The sequence below is a fragment of the Balaenoptera musculus genome, chromosome 7 (genome assembly GCF_009873245.2).
Source record: "Balaenoptera musculus isolate JJ_BM4_2016_0621 chromosome 7, mBalMus1.pri.v3, whole genome shotgun sequence".
NCBI classification, from domain to species: Eukaryota; Metazoa; Chordata; class Mammalia; order Artiodactyla; family Balaenopteridae; genus Balaenoptera; species Balaenoptera musculus.
Window position 1 is genome coordinate 75,587,130 of NC_045791.1, and position 21,071 is coordinate 75,608,200.

At 36.2% G+C, this 21,071-nt stretch overlaps 1 protein-coding gene across 4 annotated transcripts in view; it reads right to left on the reverse strand.

Annotated features, from left to right (window-relative positions):
• Window positions 1-14,674: 14,674 nt before the first annotated feature.
• BOLL (boule homolog, RNA binding protein) overlaps window positions 14,675-21,071 on the reverse strand; it is a 59,348-nt gene continuing 52,951 nt past the window's right edge. For 3 of the 4 annotated variants that reach the window (XM_036858143.1, XM_036858144.1, XM_036858142.1), the window contains one exon: window positions 14,675-15,516. In XM_036858143.1, the coding sequence (XP_036714038.1) occupies window positions 15,493-15,516 (24 nt within the window). In that variant the 3' untranslated portion in view covers window positions 14,675-15,492. The remainder of the gene's footprint in view (window positions 15,517-21,071) is intronic. The other variant, XM_036858145.1, reaches the window with a different exon arrangement.

The window sequence follows — 21,071 nt, forward strand, 5'->3', positions numbered from 1 at the left end:
CTTTGTTGTATAGTCTGAAGTCAGGGAGTCTGATTCCTCCAGCTCTGTTTTTTTCCCTCAAGACTGCTTTGGCTATTCGGGGTCTTTTGTGTGTCCATAAAAATTTTAAGATTTTGTGTTCTAGTTCTGTAAAAAGTGCCATTGGTAATTTGATAGGGATTGCACTGAATCTGTAGATTGCTTTGGGTAGTAGAGTCATTTTCACAATATTGATTCTTCCAATCCAAGAACACGGTATATCTCTCCATCTGTTGGTATCATCTTTAACTTCTTTCATCAGTGTCTTATAGTTTTCTGCATACAGGTCTTTTGTCTCCCTAGGTAGGTTTATTCCTAGGTATTTTATTCTTTTTGTTGCAGTGGTAAATGGGAGTGTTTCCTTATTTTCTCTTTCAGATTTTTCATCATTAGTGTATTTCTGTGCATTAATTTTGTATCCTGCAACTTTACCAGATTCATTGATTAGCTCTAGTAGTTTTCTGGTGGCATCTTTAGGGTTCTCTATGTATAGTATCATGTCATCTGCAAACAGTGACAGTTTTACTTCTTCTTTTCGAATTTGTATTCCTTTTATTTCTTTTTCTTCTCTGATTGCCGTGGCAAGGACTTCCAAAACTATGTTGAATAACAGTGGTGAGAGTGGACATCCTTGTCTTGTTCCTGATCTTAGAGGAAATGCTTTCAGTTTTTCACCATTGAGAATGATGTTTGCTGTGGGTTTGTCATATATGGCCTTTATTATGTTGAAGTAGGTTCCCTCTATGCCCAGTTTCTGGAGAGTTTTTATCATAAATGGGTGTTGAATTTTGTCAAAAGCTTTTTCTGCATCTATTGAGATGATCATATGGTTTTTATTCTTCAATTTGTTAATATGGTGTATCACATTGATTGATTTGCGTATATTGAAGAATCCTTGCATCTCTGGGATAAATCCCACTTGATCATGGTGCATGATTCTTTTAATGTGTTGTTGGATTCTGTTTGCTAGTATTTTGTTGAGGATTTTTGCATCTATATTCATGAGTGATATTGGTCTGTAATTTTCTTTTTTTGTAGTATCTTTGTCTGGTTAGGGTATCAGGGTGATGGTGGCCACATAGAATGAGTTAGGGAGTCTTCCTTCCTCTGCAATTTTTTGGAAGAGTTGGAGAAGGATGGGTGTTAGCTCTTCTCTAAATGTTTGATAGAATTCACCTATGAAGCCATCTGGTCATGGACTTTTGTTTGTTGGAAGATTTTTAGTCACAGTTTCAATTTCATTACTTGTGATTGGTCTGTTCATATTTTCTATTTCTTCCTGGTTCAGTCTTGGAAGGTTATACCTTTCTAAGAATTTGTCCATCTCTTCCAGGTTTTCCATTTTATTGGCACAGAGTTGCTTGTAGTAGTCTCTTAGGATGCTTTGTATTTCTGCGGTGTCTGTTGTAACTTATCCTTTTTCATTTCTAATTTTATTGATTTGAGTCCTCTCCCTCTTTTTCTTGATGAGTCTGGCTAATGGTTTATCAATTTTGTTTATCTTCTCAAAGAACCAGCTTTTAGTTTTATTGATCTTTGCTATTGTTTTCTTTGTATTTCATTTATTTCTGCTCTGATCTTTATGATTTCTTTCCTTTGCTAACTTTGGGTTTTGTTTGTTCTTCTTTCTCTTGTTCCTTTAGGTGTAAGGTTAGATTGTTTATTTGAGATTTTTCTTGTTTCTTGAGGTAGGCTTGTATAGCTATAAACTTCCCTCTTAGAACTGCTTTTGCTGCATCCCATAGGTTTTGGGCCATCGTGTTTTCATTGTCATTTGTCTCTAGGTATTTTTTGATTTCTTCAGTGATCTCTTGGTTATTTAGTAACATATTGTTTAGCCTCCACGTGTTTGTGTTTTTTACGTTTTTTTCCCTGTAATTGATTTCTAATCTCATAGCGTTGTGGTCAGAAAAGATGCTTGATATGATTTCAATTTTCTTAAATTTACCGAGGCTTGATTTGTGACCCAAGATGTGATCTATCCTGGAGAATGTTCCATGCGCACTTGAGAAGAAAATGTAATCTGCTGTTTTTGGATGGAATATCCTAAAAATATCAATTAAATCTATCTGGTCTATTGTGTCATTTAAAGTTTGTGTTTCCTTAATTTTCCGTTTGGATGATCTGTCCATTGGTGTAAGTGAGGTGTTAAAGTCCCCCACTATTACTGTGTTACTGTTGATTTTCTCTTTTATAGCTGTTAGCAGTTGCCTTATGTATTCAGGTGCTTTTATGTTGGGTGCATATATATCTATAATTGTTATATCTTCTTCTTGGATTGATCCTTGATCATTATGTAGTGTCCTTCCTTGTGTCTTGTAACATTCTTTAGTTTAAAGTCTATATTGTCTGATATGAGTATTGCTACTCCAGCTTTCTTTTGATTTCCATTTGCATGGAATATCTTTTTCCATCCCCTCACTTTCAGTCTGTATGTGTCCCTAGGTCTGAAGTGGGTCTCTTGTGGACAGCATATATATGGGTCTTGTTTTTGTATCCATTCAGCAAGCCTGTGTCTTTTGGTTGGAGCATTTAATCCATTCACGTTTAAGGTAATTATTGATATGTATGTTTCTATGACCATTTTCTTAATTGTTTTGGGTTTGTTTTTGCAGGTCCTTTTCTTCTCTTGTGTTTCCCACTTAGAGAAGTTCCTTTAGCATTTGTTGTAGAGCTGGTTTGGTGGTGCTGAATTCTCTTAGCTTTTGCTTGTCTGTAAAGCTTTTGATTTCTCCGTTGAATCTGAATGAGATCCTTGCCGGGTAGAGTAATCTTGGTTTTAGGTTCTTCCCTTTCACCACTTTACATATATCATGCCACTCCCACTTTACATGTATCATGCCACTCCCTTCTGGCTTGTAGAGTTTCTGCTGAGAAATCAGCTGTTAACCTTATGGGAGTTCCCTTGTATGTTATTTGTCGTTTTTCCCTTGTTGCTTTGAATAATTTTTCTTTGTCTTTAATGACTATAATCTCTTCAGATATTTTCTTGGGACCTTTCTCTCTTTCTTCTCCTTCTGGGACCCCTATAATGCGAATGTTGTTGCATTTAATGTTGTCCCAGAGGTCTCTTAGGCTGTCTTCATTTCTTTTCATTCTTTTTTTCTTTATTCTGTTCTGCAGCAGTGAATTCCACCATTCTGTCTTCCAGGTCACTTATCCGTTCTTCTGCCTCAGTTATTCTGCTATTGATTCCTTCTAGTGTATTTTTCATTTCAGTTATTGTATTGTTCATCTCTGTTTGTTTGTTCTTTAATTCTTCTAGATCTTTGTTAAACATTTCTTGCATCTTCTCGATCTTTGCCTCCATTCTTTTTCCGAGGTCCTGGATCATCTTCACTATCATTATTCTGAATTCTTTTTCTGGAAGATTGCCTATCTCCATTTCATTTAGTTGTTTTCCTGGTGTTTTATCTTGTTCCTCCATTTGGTACATAGCCCTCTGCCTTTTCATCTTGTCTATCTTCCTGTGAATGTGGTTTTTGTTCTACAGGCTGCAGGACTGCGGTTCTTCTTGCTTCTGCTGTCTGCCCTCTGGTCAACTAACATCCTTTCTAATTTCATCTGGCCTTTAGGAATTAGACACAAACATAACTGTGCCTGATCATCATCTTTTAAAGTTTCCTTTTATAATGTTTATAATACATAAAGCAAAAGAAAGAAAAGGATAAAACATTCCAGGTTCAAGCAAAAGCTATCCTGGTTCTCTCTTTTTTTTTCATACTTCCGAAGTGCTCGCTCTGTTATTATTAGGAACCATTGTGAAAAATATGGAGCTTTAAGAGTACGAATGGGGGGTGCTTCCCTGCAGCCAAAAAAAAAAAAAAGAGTACCAATGGGGGGCTTCCCTGGTGGCGCAGTGGTTAAGAATCCGCCTGTCAATTCAGGGGACACGGGTTCGAGCCCTGGTCTGGGAAGATCCCACATGCCGTGGAGCAACTAAGCCCGTGTGCCACAACTACTGAACCTGTGCTCTAGAGCTTGTGAGCCACAACTACTGAGCCCGTGTGCCACAACTACTGAAGCTTGCGTGTCTAGAGCCCGTGCTCTGAAAGAAGAGAAGCCACCGCAATGAGAAGCCTGTGCACCACAATGAAGAGTAGCCCCCACTCGCTGCAACTAGAGAAAGTCCGAGCACAGAAATGAAGACCCAACGCAGCCAAAAAAAAGAAAAAAAGAGTACCAAGCGGTTCAGAAATGGAAGAAGGAAAGAAGCTGTGAAAACCAAGAATGACACTCTCTTAAGTATGAATTAGCTACTTGTAAGCTGGATTCCTTAAGCCAAAACATCGTTCCCATATTGCCTGAAGTTTTTCATGTTACATTATACTGTTGGAAATTGTACTAAATTGGATTGAGTGTTTGCATTAACTAACATTCTCTTTATTCTTAGGGAAGTCAAGGAGGAGAAGGATCCTTTTTTCTCCCTTTCTTTTATTCCCCAAATCTAGAATTCAGGTTAGTTTTATTAGATTTCATACTTAGCCCAATATTGACATCTTTTCTGGGACTATCTTGTGAATTTAAATATCATCAGTAATATGGTTGGAATTTGGCAAAACTCTTCCAAAATTAAGTATGCTTGATTGCTTTCTTTTCTTTCAGTTTAGAGCCATATTTGAAAATGAAAGGAGAGGTGACAGTGTACATATAATGGCTACATAGTAAATATACTTAAGCTCTATCATTTTCAGTCAATGAAAGTTAATTGGGGGCTTCCCTGGTGGTGCAGTGGTTAAGAATCCACCTGCCAACGCAGGGGACACGGGTTCGAGTCCTGGTCCAGGAAGATCCCACAGGCTGCGGAGCAACTAAGCCCGTGCACCACAACTACTGAGCCTGTGCTCTAGAGCCTGTGAGCCACAACTACTGAAGCCCGTGTGCCTAGAGCCTGTGTTCCGCAACAAGAGGAGCCACCACAATGAGAAGCCTGCGCACTGCAACGACGAGTAGACCCCACTCGCTGCAACTAGAGAAAGCCTACATGTAGCAACGAAGACCCAACGCAGCCATAAATAAATAAATACATTAAAAAAAAAAAGACAAGACAGGAGAGCATGCATTAAAAAAAAAAAGTTTGTCTGAAAGAAAAAAAAAGAAAATTAATTGAATTGGGTGGATAAGAAAAGACTCAGGGTCCCTAAAAATTTGGAGAAATTCTATCCAAAATAGAAAAATAGAGGTCCTCAGAATGCTAAGAGCCAGAAGGGGGAAAGCCAGATGGAGGGGGAGACCTTTCTCATGGCCAGCACACTCAGTTTTTTTTTTTACATTTATATTAACATATTTCCATACAAATACAAATATAAGATTTTTAGAAATTTCATGTAATGTCTGAAACATTTATATTAACATATTTCCATACAAATAACCCAATGAAAGTTTAGTATTAGTTGTTTTGTTTGTTTGTTGTTTTATACTGCAGGTTCTTATTAGGCATCAATTTTACACACATCAGTGTATACATGTCAATCCCAATCGCCCAATTCAGCACACCACCATCCCCACCCCACCACAGTTTTCCCCCCTTGGTGTCCATATGTCCATTCTCTACATCTGTGTCTCAACTTCTGCCCTGCAAACTGGCTCATCTGTACCATTTTTCTAGGTTCCACATACATGCATTAATATACGATATTTGTTTTTCTCTTTCTGACTTACTTCACTCTGTATGACAGTCTCTAGATCCATCCACTTCTCAACAAATGACTCAATTTCATTCCTTTTTATGGCTGAGTAATATTCCATTGTATATATGTACCACATCTTCTTTATCCATTCGTCTGTCGATGGGCATTTAGGTTACTTCCATGACCTGGCTATTGTAAATAGTGCTGCAATGAACATTCGGGTGCATGTGTCTTTTTGAATTATGGTTTTCTCTGGGTATATGCCCAGTAGTGGGATTGCTGGCTCATATGGTAATTGTATTTTTAGTTTTTTAAGGAACCTCCATATTGCTCTCCATAGTGGCTGTATCAATTTACATTCCCACCAACAGTGCAAGAGGGTTCCCTTTTCTCCACACCCTCTCCAGCATTTGTTGTTTGTTGATTTTCTGATGATGCCCATTCTAACAGGAGTGAGGTGATACCTCATTGTAGTTTTGATTTGCATTTCTCTAATAATTAGTGATGTTGAGCATCTTTTCATGTGCTTCGTGGCCGTCTGTATGTCTTCTTTGGAGAAATGTCTATTTAGGTCTTCTGCCCATTTTTGGATTGGGGTGTTTGTTTCTTTAATATTGAGCTGAATGAGCTGTTTATATATTTTGGAGATTAATCCTTTGTCCATTGATTCGTTTGCAAATGTTTTCTCCCATTCTGAGGGTTGTCTTTTCGTCTTGTTTATGGTTTCCTTTGCTGTGCAAAAGCTTTGAAGTTTCATTAGGTCCCATTTGTTTATTTTTGTTTTTATTTCCATTACTCTAGGAGGTGGATCAAAAAAGATCTTGCTGTGATTTATGTCAAAGAGTGTTCTTCCTATGTTTTCCTCTAAGAGTTTTATAGTGTCCAGTCTTATATTTAGGTCTCTAATCCATTTTGAGTTTATTTTTGTGTATGGTGTTAGGGAGTATTCTAATTTCATTCTTTTACATGTAGCTGTCCAGTTTTCCCAGCACCACTTATTGAAGAGACTGTCTTTTCTCTATTGTATATCTTTGCCTCCTTTGTCATAGATTAGTTGACCATAGGTGCGTGGGTTAATCTCTGGGCTTTCTATCTTGTTCCATTGATCTATGTTTCTGTTTTTGTGCCAGTACCATATTGTCTTGATTACTGTAGCTTTGTAGTATAGTCTGAAGTCAGGGAGTCTGATTCCTCCAGCTCCATTTTTTGCCTCAAGACTGCTTTGGCTATTCGGGGTCTTTTGTGTCTCCATACAAATTTTAAGATGATTTGTTCTAGCTCCGTAAAAAATGCCATTGGTAATTTGATAGGGATTGCACTGAATCTGTAGATTGCTTTGGGTAGTATAGTCATTTTCACAATGTTGATTCTTCCAATCCAAGAACATGGTATATCTCTCCATCTGTTGGTATCATCTTTAATTCCTTTCATCAGTGTCTTATAGTTTTCTGCATACAGGTCTTTTGTCTCCCTAGGTAGGTTTATTCCTAGGTATTTTATTCTTTTTGTTGCAATGGTAAATGGGAGTGTTTCCATAATTTCTCTTTCAGATTTTTCATCATTAGTGTATAGGAATGCAAGAGATTTCTGTGCATTAATTTTGTATCCTGCAACTTTACCAAATTCATTAATTAGCTCTAGCAGTTTTCTGGTGGCAGTTTTAGGATTCTCTATGTATAGTATCATGTCATCTGCAAACAGTGACAGTTTTACTTCTTCTTTTCCAATTTGTATTCCTTTTATTTCTTTTTCTTCTCTGATTGCCGTGGCTAGGACTTCCAGAACCATGTTGAATAATAGTGGTGAAAGTGGACATCCTTGTCTCGTTCCTGATCTTAGAGGAAATGCTTTCAGTTTTTCACCATTGAGAATGATGTTGGCTGTGGGTTTGTCATATATGGCCTTTATTATGTTGAGGTAGGTTCCCTGTAGGCCCACTTTCTGGAGAGTTTTTATCATAAATGGGTGTTGAATTTTGTCAAAAGCCTTTTCTGCATCTATTGAGATGATCATATGGTTTTTCTTCTTCAATTTGTTAATATGGTGTATCACATTGATTGATTTGCGTATATTGAAGAATCCTTGCATCCCTGGGATAAATCCCACTTGATCGTGGTGTATGATCCTTTTAATGTGTTGTTGGATTCTGTTTGCTAGTATTTTGTTGAGGATTTTTACATCTATATTCATCAGTGATATTGGTCTGTAATTTTCTTTCTTTGTAGTGTCTTTGTCTGGTTTTGGTATCAGGGTGATGGTGGCCTCATAGAATGAGTATGGGAGTGTTCCTTCCTCTGAAATTTTTTGGAAGAGTTTGAGAAGGATAGGTGTTAGCTCTTCTCTAAATGTTTGATAGAATTCACCTGTGAAGCCATCTGGTCCTGGACTTTTGTTTGTTGGAAGATTTTTAATCACAGTTTCAATTTCATTACTTGTGATTGGTCTGTTCATATTTTCTGTTTCTTCCTGGTTCAGTCTTGGAAGGTTATACCTTTCTAAAAATTTGTCCATTTCTTCCAGGTTGTCCATTTTATTGGCATAAAGTTGCTTGTAGTAGTCTCTTAGGATGCTTTGTATTTCTGCGGTGTCTGTTGTAACTTCTCCTTTTTCATTTCTGATTTTATTGAGTCCTCTCCCTCTTTTTCTTGATGAGTCTGGCTAATGGCTTATCAATTTTGTTTATCTTCTCAAAGAACCAACTTTTAGTTTTATTGATCTTTGCTATTGTTTTCTTTGTTTCTATTTCATTTATTTCTGCTCTGATCTTTATGATTTCTTTCCTTCTGCTAACTTTGGGTTTTGTTTGTTCTTCTTTCTCTAGTTTCTTTAGGTGTAAGGTTAGATTGTTTACTTGAGATTTTTCTTGTTTCTTTAGGTAGGCTTGTATAGCTATAAACTTCCCTCTTAGAACTGCTTTCGCTGCATCCCATAGGTTTTGGGTCGTCGTGTTTTCATTGTCATTTGTCTCTAGGTATTTTTTTATTTCCTCTTTGATTTCTTCAGTGATCTCTTGGTTATTTAGTAACGTATTGTTTAGCCTCCATGTGTTTGTCTTTTTTACATTTTTTTCCCTGTAATTCATTTCTAATTTCATAGCGTTGTGGTCAGAAAAGATGCTTGATATGATTGCAATTTTCTTAACTTTACTGAGGCTTGATTTGTGACCCAAGATGTGATCTATCCTGGAGAATGTTCCGTGTGCACTTGAGAAGAACGTGTAATCTGCTGTTTTTGGATGGAATGTCCTATATATATCAATTAAATCTATCTGGTCTACTGTGTCATTTAAAGCTTCTGTTTCCTTATTTATTTTCATTTTGGATGATTTGTGCATTGGTGTAAGTGAGGTGTTAACGTCCCCCACTATGATTGTGTTACTGTCAATTTCCTCTTTTATAGCTGTTAGCAGTTGCCTTATGTATTGAGGTGCTCCTATGTTGGGTGCATATATATTTATAATTTTTATATCTTCTTCTTGGATTGATCCCTTGATCATTATGTAGTGTCCTTCCTTGTCTCTTGTAACATTCTTTATTTTAAAGTCTATTTTATCTGATATGAGTGTAGCTACTCCAGCTTTCTTTTGATTTCCATTTGCATGGAATATCTTTTTCCATCCCCTCACTTTCAGTCTGTATGTGTCCCTAGGTCTAAAGTGGGTCTCTTGTAGACAGCATATATATGGGTCTTGTTTTTGTATCCATTCAGCCAGTCTATGTCTTTTGGTTGGGGCATTTAATCCATTCACGTTTAAGGTAATTATCGATATGTATGTTCCTATGACCATTTTCTTAATTGTTTTGGGTTTGTTTTTGTAGGTCCTTTTCTTCTCTTGTGTTTCCCACTTAGAGAAGTTCCTTTAGCATTTGTTGTAGAGCTGGTTTGGTGGTGCTGAATTCTCTTAGCTTTTGCTTGTCTGTAAAGCTTTTGATTTCTCCATCAAATCTAAATGAGATCCTTGCCGGGTAGAGTAATCTTGGTTGTAGGTTCTTCCCTTTCATCACTTTAAGTATATCATGCCACTCCCTTCTGGCTTGCAGAGTTTCTGCTGAGAAATCAGCTGTTAACCTTATGGGAGTTCCCTTGTATTTTATTTGTCGTTTTTCCCTTGCTGCTTTCAATAATTTTTCTTTGTCTTTAATTTTTGCCACTTTGATTACTATGTGTCTCGGCGTGTTTCTCCTTGGGTTTATCCTGTATGGGACTCTCTGCGCTTCCTGTACTTGGGTGGCTATTTCCTTTCCCATGTTAGGGAAGTTTTCGACTATAATCTCTTCAAATATTTTCTCTGGTCCTTTCTCTCTCTCTTCACCTTCTGGGACCTGTATAATGTGAATGTTGTTGCGTTTAATGTTGTCCCAGAGGTCTCTTAGGCTGTCTTCATTTCTTTTCATTCTTTTTTCTTTAGTCTGTTCCGCAGCAGTGAATTCCACCATTCTGTCTTCCAGGTCACTTATCCGTCTTCTGCCTCAGTTATTCTGCTATTGATTCCTTCTAGTGTAGTTTTCATTTTAGTTACTGTATTGGTCATCTCTGTTTGTTTGTTCTTTAATTCTTCTAGGTCTTTTTAAATCATTTCTTGCATCTTCCTGATCTTTGCCTCCATTCTTTTTCCGAGGTCCTGGATCACCTTCACTATCATTATTCTGAATTCTTTTTCTGGAAGGTTGCCTATCTCCACTTCATTTAGTTGTTTTTCTGGGGTTTTTTCTTGTTCCTTCATCTGGTACATAGCCCTCTGCCTTTTCATCTTGTCTATCTTTCTGTAACTGTGGTTTTTGGTCCACAGGCTGCAGGATTGTAGTTTTTCTTGCTTCTGCTGTCTGCCCTCTGGTGGTTGAGGCTATCTAAGAGGCTTGATGGGAGGCTCTGGTGGTGGGTAGAGCTGACTGTTGCTGTGGCGGTCAGAGCTCAGTCAGTTTTTTTTTTTTTAATTGATTCAAACATCAAGGATATGGTACTTGGCAAACAAGCTGGAAAAGAGATATTCAGGTGAGTAGACAGTGAATTGTTTCCAGATTGAAAGAGTACAACTGGTAGGCTTAGGGAATTCAAGGGAGAGGAAGAATATATAGTTGACTTTTGAACAACACACAGGTTTGAACTGTGAGGGTCCACTGATAGGTGGATTTTTTTCGATAAATAACTACAGTACTAATCCACCATTGGTTGAATTTACAGATAAGGAACCAGGGAGGAACCACGGATACAGAATGGTGGATATGGAGGGCCGATTATGTGTTATACTCAGGGTGTGTGTGTGTGTGTCGGTGTCCCTAATCCCCGTGTTGTTTGAGGGTTAATTGTAGTTTGATTTTTCACTTGTAATTTTCCAAAGGGAAAACTGCAAAAAAGCACTGAAACCTATTAAAGACAAAGATCTAGAGAGAATGCAACAAAACCTGTTGATGGTAAGTAATGGCAGGAAAATAAATGCTAAGAACGTTGAGACATTTACTTTGAAGCCTTTATACTTGACTCTTTTTTTTTTTTTTAATTTTTATTTATTTAATTTAATTAATTTATTTATGGCTGTGTTGGGTCTTTGTTGCTGTGCATGGGCTTTCTCTAGTTGCGGCAAGCGGGGGCCACTCCTCATCGCGGTGCGCGGGCCTCTCACTATCGTGGCCTCTCTTGTTGCGGAGCACAGGCTCCAGACACGTAGGCTCAGCAATTGTGGCTCACGGGCCCAGCCGCTCCACGGCATGTGGGATCCTCCCAAACCAGGGCTCGAACCCGTGTGCCCTGCACTGGCAGGCAGACTCTCAACCACTGCGCCACCAGGGAAGCCCTCAAGTCACTTTAAATAACAAAATAACACAAAAAAACTACTATTTCCTGAAAAGTGTTATTTTCCCCAGGAAAGAAAAACTCTCAGAGATGTATTTTACCCTCTCCTATTCTACAAAGGAAGAAATGAAGAAAAAAGTTAGAGTCTAATAAAAAAACCTCTTTTTAGAAATTCTCTCTTTAAGCCTAAGAGCATACTGGAATCTTGTAGGTACATACGTCCCAAAGGAGTGTGAGGATCTAGGGTCCCCTCAGTTTTCTCTGATGAGGAATAAAAACCAACAAATAAGAGGGCTGAATTGAGGAAAAGACTCTTAGCAGGGGAGGAAGGGAAGGACTTTAGTCCCTGTGTATAGAGAGGTAGCTTCTTACACCCCTTCTTTCCAAAGGGGAGAAAGTGCACAAAGATACTTATGACTTATATCACCTTTAGAGAAATACTGAATGACCATTACTCATGGGTACACACCTTGACAGAAATGCAAAGCTGAGGTTAACATACTAGCTTCACTAAGAAAATTATGTGCTAAAATATTAGTAAATAATCAAGTATTGACTTCTTTTAACTAATAAATACATATCAAATGAGGAAAACTGACAAATCAGTAAATGGAAAATTTTAAAATTACATGTTTTAAAAATAAGTCAGATGTCAATATGGTATCACTCACTAGCCTAAGTAAAATGTCTTAATGACTATTCATACTGTTACTATGTATCTTTACTTTGATAGATTCAGGCTTGTCATTATATTAGTTGATACTATTTTAAGCACCATGCCTAAAAAGGATGATAAAATGGGAAATCCTTAATCTGTTATTTCACTAGTTTGAAATCTACACCTTCTATTTTATATCTGTGGATCCTGACAGGTCAGAAAGCAGGTAACATCAAGATAACCATGAATCTTGTATATAGAAAACTGAAGAAGGAATATGTCACATGGAAAGGAGAAATAATGACAATGTTAAATGAAATAAATGATCTTGAATGGTACTTGATTTCTGAGAGGAACCAGGAGGATGCAGAAAATATTAGCAAATTTATGTAATACATAAAAGCAGAGAGACAGAAACACACATAGCAGGTCCAACAACAGCAATAACTTTAGCTGTTAATCAGAGTAGTACTGAACATGCAAGTACAGAAGCTGATAGCATAGTTTTAGGAATTTATATACAGGAATGAAAACACTGAATAGGGTTGAAAGAAATAGTACCAATGATGAATATTATATCCATCCTTTGTGTATAATTTGGCCCTTTCCCCCTGAAGTCTATAGGGATTTCAGAGTACATTTTAGTCGAAGTATAGGTTCAGGGTCCAGCAATTTACTATTATAACAATAAGGCATGTTGAAGCATGACATCAAAGTTGAATTGGATGCCCTCCTAAAATTTTTTCTAGTCCTTGGATTCTATTTTAATACTATCGAAACACTACTTCTGCAAAAAATACAAAGAATTTTTGTGTGACCCCAATTCATTAGTTTATAGTTAAATATAGCATAAATCCAGGAAACACACTCCTAACATATGGGAGTTATCATGTATAAACGTGTTTGAAAATAATGTACTGCCATTATTGGCAGAAATTTATAAAGCAATGTTATAAACTGAATCATACATCTTTTTCTAAGCTATCTGATAACTCAGCTGACAGGAAGTTAAAGTCTTAAGTTTCCAAGATGCTTTATCTTCTGACATGCTACCATCTTTCTATCTCTGATTGTATTAGAGGTTTTAGGAAAATAGGTTGCAAATTTATTACCTTGTGATTCTGGTACAGGGACTAATAATGTATTACCCATTTCATTCTAAAACAGAGTGAACTGCAGCTGTCTTAAGATTGGCTTTTCAAAATGGGTACTAAGTAGGTAAAAACTTCGTTTCAAATTTTCCTATAGAAGATATACTACAGGGAATTCTGCCAGGGAATTAGGACTCGGAGCTTTCACTGTTGTGGCCCAGGTTCGATCCCTGGTAGGGGAAGTAAGATCCCGCAAGCTGCACGACGCAGGCAAAAAAACCCCCAAAAGACAAAAAAACAAAATACCTACAAAAAGGAAAAAAATAAAATGAGCTTTATTTAGTATATGTCGGGAGAATTTTCATCCTCCTAATCTGTTTTTAGAAAAACATGTTTGGGCTATCAAGCTAGGCCATGAAGAAGGTGGGTGATATCCTCCATATATTTAGGTTTCAATAAATTCCACAGTTTTGATTAGCTTCTCAAAATAAATCTAAATTCTAAGAAAGTCTATATGTATGAATTATATATGCATGTATATATATAAAATATGTGTGTATGCATATTATGTATATATTTTATATGTGTGCATACATATAATCTATATAGCTCTGTGGAAAAACACACCTGGGTATGCATAATTATCAAAATTCCTTATCCAATAATACATCATTAATTTTTATTAACAGTCCAGGATTTGTTTAGCATCATGTTTAACATTTTGAAAATCAAAACATTAATTTTTTTTGTTCTCAAGGATAGTACTATTAAAAGAAGATCTCTAACACTGGTAGTTAATAATTTTTACTTACAGAACAAAAAACTTGAAATTTCACTGTGGGACTTTAGTCTTTTTACATTTCTAAAAACTGAGAGTAATTAATGTACATGGAATCCTCATATGCTAGTATATATTTCATATGGTCCTGCTGTTCTCATGAAACCATTTGACTGGCAAGCACATTCATTACGGTTTCAAAAGAAACTCCCTGTTTGACTCACCAGGAAAAACTTTGGGATCCAAGTCTTATTATTTCTGCCGCTGAGCATGTAATATACTTGGGGATGGAAAAAGAAAGGAAAGAGATTTATTAGGGTAATGCCAATATTAATGGCTTTTCCCCTTCTCGCCTATAATTAGGAGGTCAGTGAAAGAACTGCAAATGGATTGAAGAAGGCTTTTTTCATACTACAAATAAATTTTAGTGATAAAAACACTTATGATTTGTTCTGTAACTTTTGAACAATGGCTTCTCCTCCCCACATATTTTCCAATTTTATAATAAGAATTGGCTTTAGAATCAGAATTTAAAGCTTTTCTTTGGTGTAAGAAATAGTTTTGCTTTTTATGGAAATAATTGTCCTTTTAAGAATTGATAACATATATAACTGAATATATTGGTAAAACATAAGGAAAGGTCAAAAGATTAAAACATTAAAAGAACACCAAAATATAGTAAAATATCAGTCAATGTTATGAGATCATGTCAGAGGTGAGCCTTCTTTTATCAAAACACCTCTACTAGGTGATCCATATTATATAAAATTTGGTACCAAATAGCTTATGTTATAGGAAGGCTGGAGCATTATCTCAAATAATAGAGAAAAAGTTTACTATAGTCAAATTAATCACATGAAAAGGCAAGAATACTGATCATGTTGATGGTATTTCCAATGTTTGGAAATGTTATTTAAAAAGGAGTATAAGTACTATTCAAATTCTGAAAACCATGGTAGAAGCAAAATTAAATAAGGAGTAGCAGTAACAAATAAATAAAAAAATAGACAAAAAAATGACAAAATTGCAAAGTAGTAGAACTGATTCATTAAGATCAAATATATGATAAAAGGCATGAAAGTACTAAAAATTCTATTAGAATTAGAAATGACTCTTATCCTAAATATTAAAATAAATACCAAAGAATATGAAACATAACTTCTAAAAGATTGAGAGGAAAAGAAATAACACAAAGCAGAGAAAATGAAAGACACCTCACTATTCCCAATGTGGTTATTATTTATGGAATGGATAAAACATGTTGTAGAAAATATCACTACAGTTAGAGTAACACATTAAAAAACCAACATGCCACATCCACCTAAATAATTTTGTAGAACAGCTGAAAAAGCAAATTTCATCAAATTTAGACAGCTTATAGTGGAATAAATAAGTATGGCGAGGTATTAACTAACCCTAAGTTTCACAACGGGCAGCTTCTAGCCGGTTCGTTGAAGCTGGATCTCGGCCACACAAGGATCATTGGACAAGAAATCAGTTGAGCTGGACTAGAGCTGCCCAGTTGTCTTAATAATGAATGCTCCACACTGTCTGTTAAGTAAAGAGAAAGAAAATATAGATCAGAAAGCCTGAATGGGAAAAAAAAGAATAAGTTAGAATAGATGAGTGTAGGACATCCATGAACATTTACTAAATGCTTGCAGAACATGTGGTACTAATTATATTAGAGTGTTAAGAAGTGAGAGGGTAGAGATTAGGAGGGGTCCAGAACTCAGGAAAGGCTTGCTCGCTGCTCTCTGAGAGCTTACAATCTATTTTACACAATCTTTAGTGTTACAGTATAAATGTTTCATATATAAAAATAGGTCAACAGAGAAACAAGTGAGTTACAACATTCCTTCTATTTTGAAAACATTATTAGGTGAGATTTAAAAACATGTTTCTAAAAAAGGGAGTGGAGATTGGCAGAAGGCTATTTAGAAAGTTGTCAAAAATCCCAAAAGTACTCTTCAAGTTGCCATTGGTAGAATAGGCACTTAGGTACCTATGTCATAGAATACAGAGTAATTCCATATATCTGTGTTATCCTGAGAATTTTTTTGTGCTAATACCAGTTTGGGCCAAAGAAACAACCTAGTTCCTACTACCTTTTTGGCACTTTGAGCATAGGTCCATTCCTAATTTAGGGAACCAAGTTGTCCTATGACATATTTTTACATTTTGGATAGGCTCAAAATTTTCCATATTCCAATTTCTTTAGAGAAGTACTATCTGACAGAAATTTCTATGTTGATGGAAACGTTCTATATCTACATTGTCAAATATGGTAGTCAGTAGCCACATGGGGCTATTTAGCACGTGAAATGTGGCTTCAATGAGTGCTGGGAAAACTGGACAGCCACATGTAAAACAATGAGATTAGAATATTCTCTCATATCATATACAAAAATAAACTCAAAATGGTTTAAAGATCTAAATGTAAGACATGAAACCATAAAACTCCTGTAAGAGAACATACGTGAAACACTCTTTGACATAAATTGTAGCAATATTTTCTTGGATCAGTCTTCCAAGGCAAAAGAAATAAAAGCAAAAATAAACAAATGGGACTTAATTAAACTGGAGGGCTTCTGCACAGCAAAGGAAACCATAAACAAAACGTAAAGACAACCTACAGGATGGGAAAAAATATTTGTAAACAATGTGACAGATAAGGGGTTAATATCCAAAATATACAAATAGCTCATCCAACTCAATATAAAAAAGAAAATCTAATCAAAAAATGGGCAGAAGACTTGAACAGACATTTTTCCAAAGAAGTCATACAGATGGCTAATGGGCACATGAAAAGATGCTCAGCATTACTAATTATTAGAGAAATGCAAATCAAAATCACAATGAGGGACTTCCCTGGTGGTGCAGTGGTTAAGAATCCGCCTGCCAATGCAGGGGACACGGGTTTGAGCCCTGGTCGGGGAAGATCCCACGTGCTGCAGAGCAACTAAGCACGTGTGCCACAACTACTGAGCCTGCACTCTACCACCCGCGAGCCACAACTGCTGAGCCCACATGCTGCAACTACTGAAGCCTGTGCGCCTAGAGCCCATGCTCCACAACAAGAGAAACCGCTGCAATGAGAAACCACACTGCAAGGAAGAGAAGCCCCCGCTCGCCACAACTAGAGAAAGCCCGCATGCAGCAACGACCCAATGCAGCCAAAAAATAAATTAAAAAAAGAAAAATCAAATACTTTCTCATTAGAAAAAAATAAAACACAGTGAAGTATCACCTCACACCTGTCAGAATGGCCTTTATCAACAAGTCTACAAATAACAAATGTTGGCGAGGATGTGGAGAAAAGGGAACCCTCTTGCACTGTTGGTGGGAATGTAATTGGTGCAACCACTATGGAAAACAGTATGGAGGTTCTTTAAAAAACTAAAAATAGCAGTACTATATGATCCAGCAATTCCACTCCTGGGTAAATATCCAGAAAAAAAAAGAAAACACTAATTTGAAAAGATACATGCACCCCAATGTTCATAGCAGCACTATTTACAATAGCCAAACAACAATCTAAATGCCCATCAACAGACAATTCGATTAAGAAGATGTGATATATATATATATATATATATATATATATCACATTATACACACACACAATGGAGTATTACTCAGCCATAAAAAAGAATGAAATATTTCCAGTTGCAGCAACATGGATGGACCTAGAGAATATTATGCTTAGTGAAATGAGCCCGACAAAGACAGATACAATATAATAGCTCTTATACGTGCAATGTAAAAAAAAGAAAAACAAACAAATGAATGTATATAAAAAACAGAAACAGACTCACAGACATAGAAATCAAATTTGTGGTTACCAAAGGGGTGAGGGAAGGGGGAAGGGACAAATTGGGGGTATGGAATTAACAAACTACTATATATAAAATAGATAAGCAACAAGATTTATTATACAGCCAGGGAGTTATACCCATTATCTTGTAATAACCTATAATGCAATATTATCTGCAAAAGTACTGAATCAGTATGCTGTATACCTGAAACTAAAACAATACTGTAAATTAACTATACCTCAATTGAAAACAAAAGAAATGTGGCTAGTTGCAATTGAGGAACTGAATTTTAAATTTCATTTAATTTTAATTAATTTAAAATTGAAATTAGCCTCATGTGGCTAGTGGTTACCATGTTTTGGGAACAGCATGACTCTAGGGGTTCAAACTTGTCTGGTTTGCTAAACTCTATAGACAGGCCAGGATTTCTCTGTCCTGTTCAATACTGTCCAATACCACTTAATATAATTCACTGCTGTATTCTCAGTGTCTTGAATACTGGCTAGCACATGGTAGATGCTTGACAAATATTTGGTAAATGAATGAAAGATACTGTGGTAATATACAGCTATTCATGCCTAATCAACTACTCATAGCTTACTTGCAATATGCCCTGGTTCTCTCAGAAAACGGTAAGAGAAGCGAAGTTAAACTGTTCTCTGTATGTGGAATTGCTTGACTGAAGCTCAGTAAGTCTAGAGAGAACAGGAGCTAACTTCATTACAGCTCAAAGAAAAAAAATATAAACAGTTGTATATGAATAATTTAGGTTGATAATTATGGGACTATTGAAGGAAGAATATGCAATGGCAAGGAATTTGGCAAGGAAGTATGTGGATAAGAGTTGATGAGAATGATAAGAGGAAAAAAACCTGAAGATTAAAAAACTAAATTCAGATTTTATGCATGACTAAAGGATAGAAACTGAAGATAGAGAAGTCTTGAAGAAATAAATATACAGTAATCTGGTTAGTCAATAATAAAGCTTAGAAAAGGGATTTGGCAGTGGAAAGAGAAATGAATATATTATTTTTAGCAAGTTAGTGATCTGAAAAAGGACACAAAACAGTATAAATAGACCATGTGGCTTAAAGAAGTCAGAAAAAGTCACTGGTATTGTTTTGATTTCAGGGGATAAGGGAGATGGGCAAACTAAAATAAAAGAGGTGAGGATTCTGAAAATAAAATGTATGAAATTGTGAATTCATGATTTTCAGTTTGAGGAGGTAGTGACCATGCATCCAGGTGTTGTTGTTTTAGAGTTAAAATAGGAACAGAATCAAAACACTAGGGTCAGAATCACTATTAAACACTACTAAAATTCAGAAGAAAACTGGAAAACTCCCTGAGAAGACAATTGAGAGGGCAAAGAAAATCATGCCATGATTAGCTGGTAAAAAAGGAAAAAAAATTTTTTTGAAAGAGATACTGAAAGATCAAACAGTGCAAGGAAAGAGAGTCACATATAAGAATGAATAAAATTTGAGCACAGGTTAGTTGACAGTTTTGCATTAAAGAGAATCTAAGAGGACAAGAACTAGGACAAGACCCTTGCGGTTTGGCTAATAATCATCAAATCTTGGGCAATAAGTCTTAGATAAGTGCTTTGACTAGATCTCAGTACTGAAAGAATAGTAATTTCATATGCGTGAAAAAGATACCCCTATACTCCTCCTTCAGGCCTTTCCAAAACAGATAAATTTAAAATATTTTTAGTAAAGTGTGGAATACAAAATCCTATTGCTTATTATCCTGTGTCAAAGTGGGGAAAGATGTTATCCAAAAAAATTCAGGAAGCAATTCTGTAAGGTATTAAGGTTTGATGAGTTCAGTCATGAAAGTAAGATGCTCATCCAAGTAGTATGGGTGCTAAGAGGAAAGAAAATAGATTGGGTAAAAGGAGGAAAAATGTTCAAATAGAGGGAATGACAGACTCAGAATGCAAGGGAAGTGAGTGCTAAAACTAAGAATGGGAATACGTAACTGGATTGTGCCACACAATGAGACAGAGTTCCCCCTCTAAATGAAGTACAAAATTTACTCAGAATACTGTGTCAATTAGTACCTATCCTTACACAGTAATTAACAAATACCTTGAGTTCCCTGGTGGCCTAGTGGTTAGGATTTCGGGCTTTCACTGCTGTGACCCAGGTTCAATTCCTGGTCGGGGAACTGAGATCCTGCAAGCAGTGTGGCCAAAAAACCCACTAAAACAGAAAAACAACCCCCCTTAAAACCCCCAAATATCTCAAATTATCCTTATTCACATTTCCCCCATATTGACTAAGTATTCTAGCTGGTAAGAACTTATGGACAATGTGAAATTAAAGCAGTCTAGAGGCTAAGGGTCAAATAATCCATGTTAGGTTAAACATAGATCAAAAACAAATAATTAAAAATGGAAATATAAAAAAATATATATATCATTTTATATAATATAAAAAAGAATGTATATATGTGTATAACTGAGTCACTTTGCTGTACAGCAAAGACTGGCACAACACTGTAAATCAACTATATGTCAATTAAAAAAAATGGAAATATAACCAAAGCATTTGTACTACATTTCACATTACACTTTAAGACGATACACGAACCTGACAGTGAGTTAACTCAAGGGTTGTAAAACTATAGCCTATAGGCCAAATCTGGCCTATCATCTGTTTTTGTAAATAAAGTTTTACTGGAACACAGTCACAGTCATTGTTTATGTCTTATCTGTGGCTGTTTTCAAGCTACAATTGCAGTGAATAGTTGAGCTAGAGACCATGTGGCCTAAAGAGCTTAAAATATTTACTATTGGACCCTTTACAGAAAGTCTGTTGACCACTGGGGTTTAAACTATTCAGGCTGGAAAAAAAATTTCAGGCTGAGAACTTCTGAAAATCTGTGAAAGAAAACATTAATAAGGTGCCTTAAGAGTGTATCTACTCTTTATTGTGGAAATAAATTATCACTACCCTCAAATATATTGGATTCACCTTAATTAAAGTCAAAATCAGAAATTACAAGTTTAATAGAAACTTAAGAGAAACTAAGAAGCTATTGATACTAATGCTTTTGAGACTACAAAGAACAGGGATTAACTAGGTTATATATTTAGGTATATAAGAAGTACCTAAAAGCACTTAAGTATTGGGACTTCCCTGGTGGTCCAGTGGCTAAGACTCCACACACCCAATGGAGGGGGCCCGGGTTCAATCCCTGGTCAGGGAACTAGATCCCACATACCGCAACTAAAAGATCCCGCATGTCGCACCTAAAAGATCCCGCTTGCCTCAACTAAAA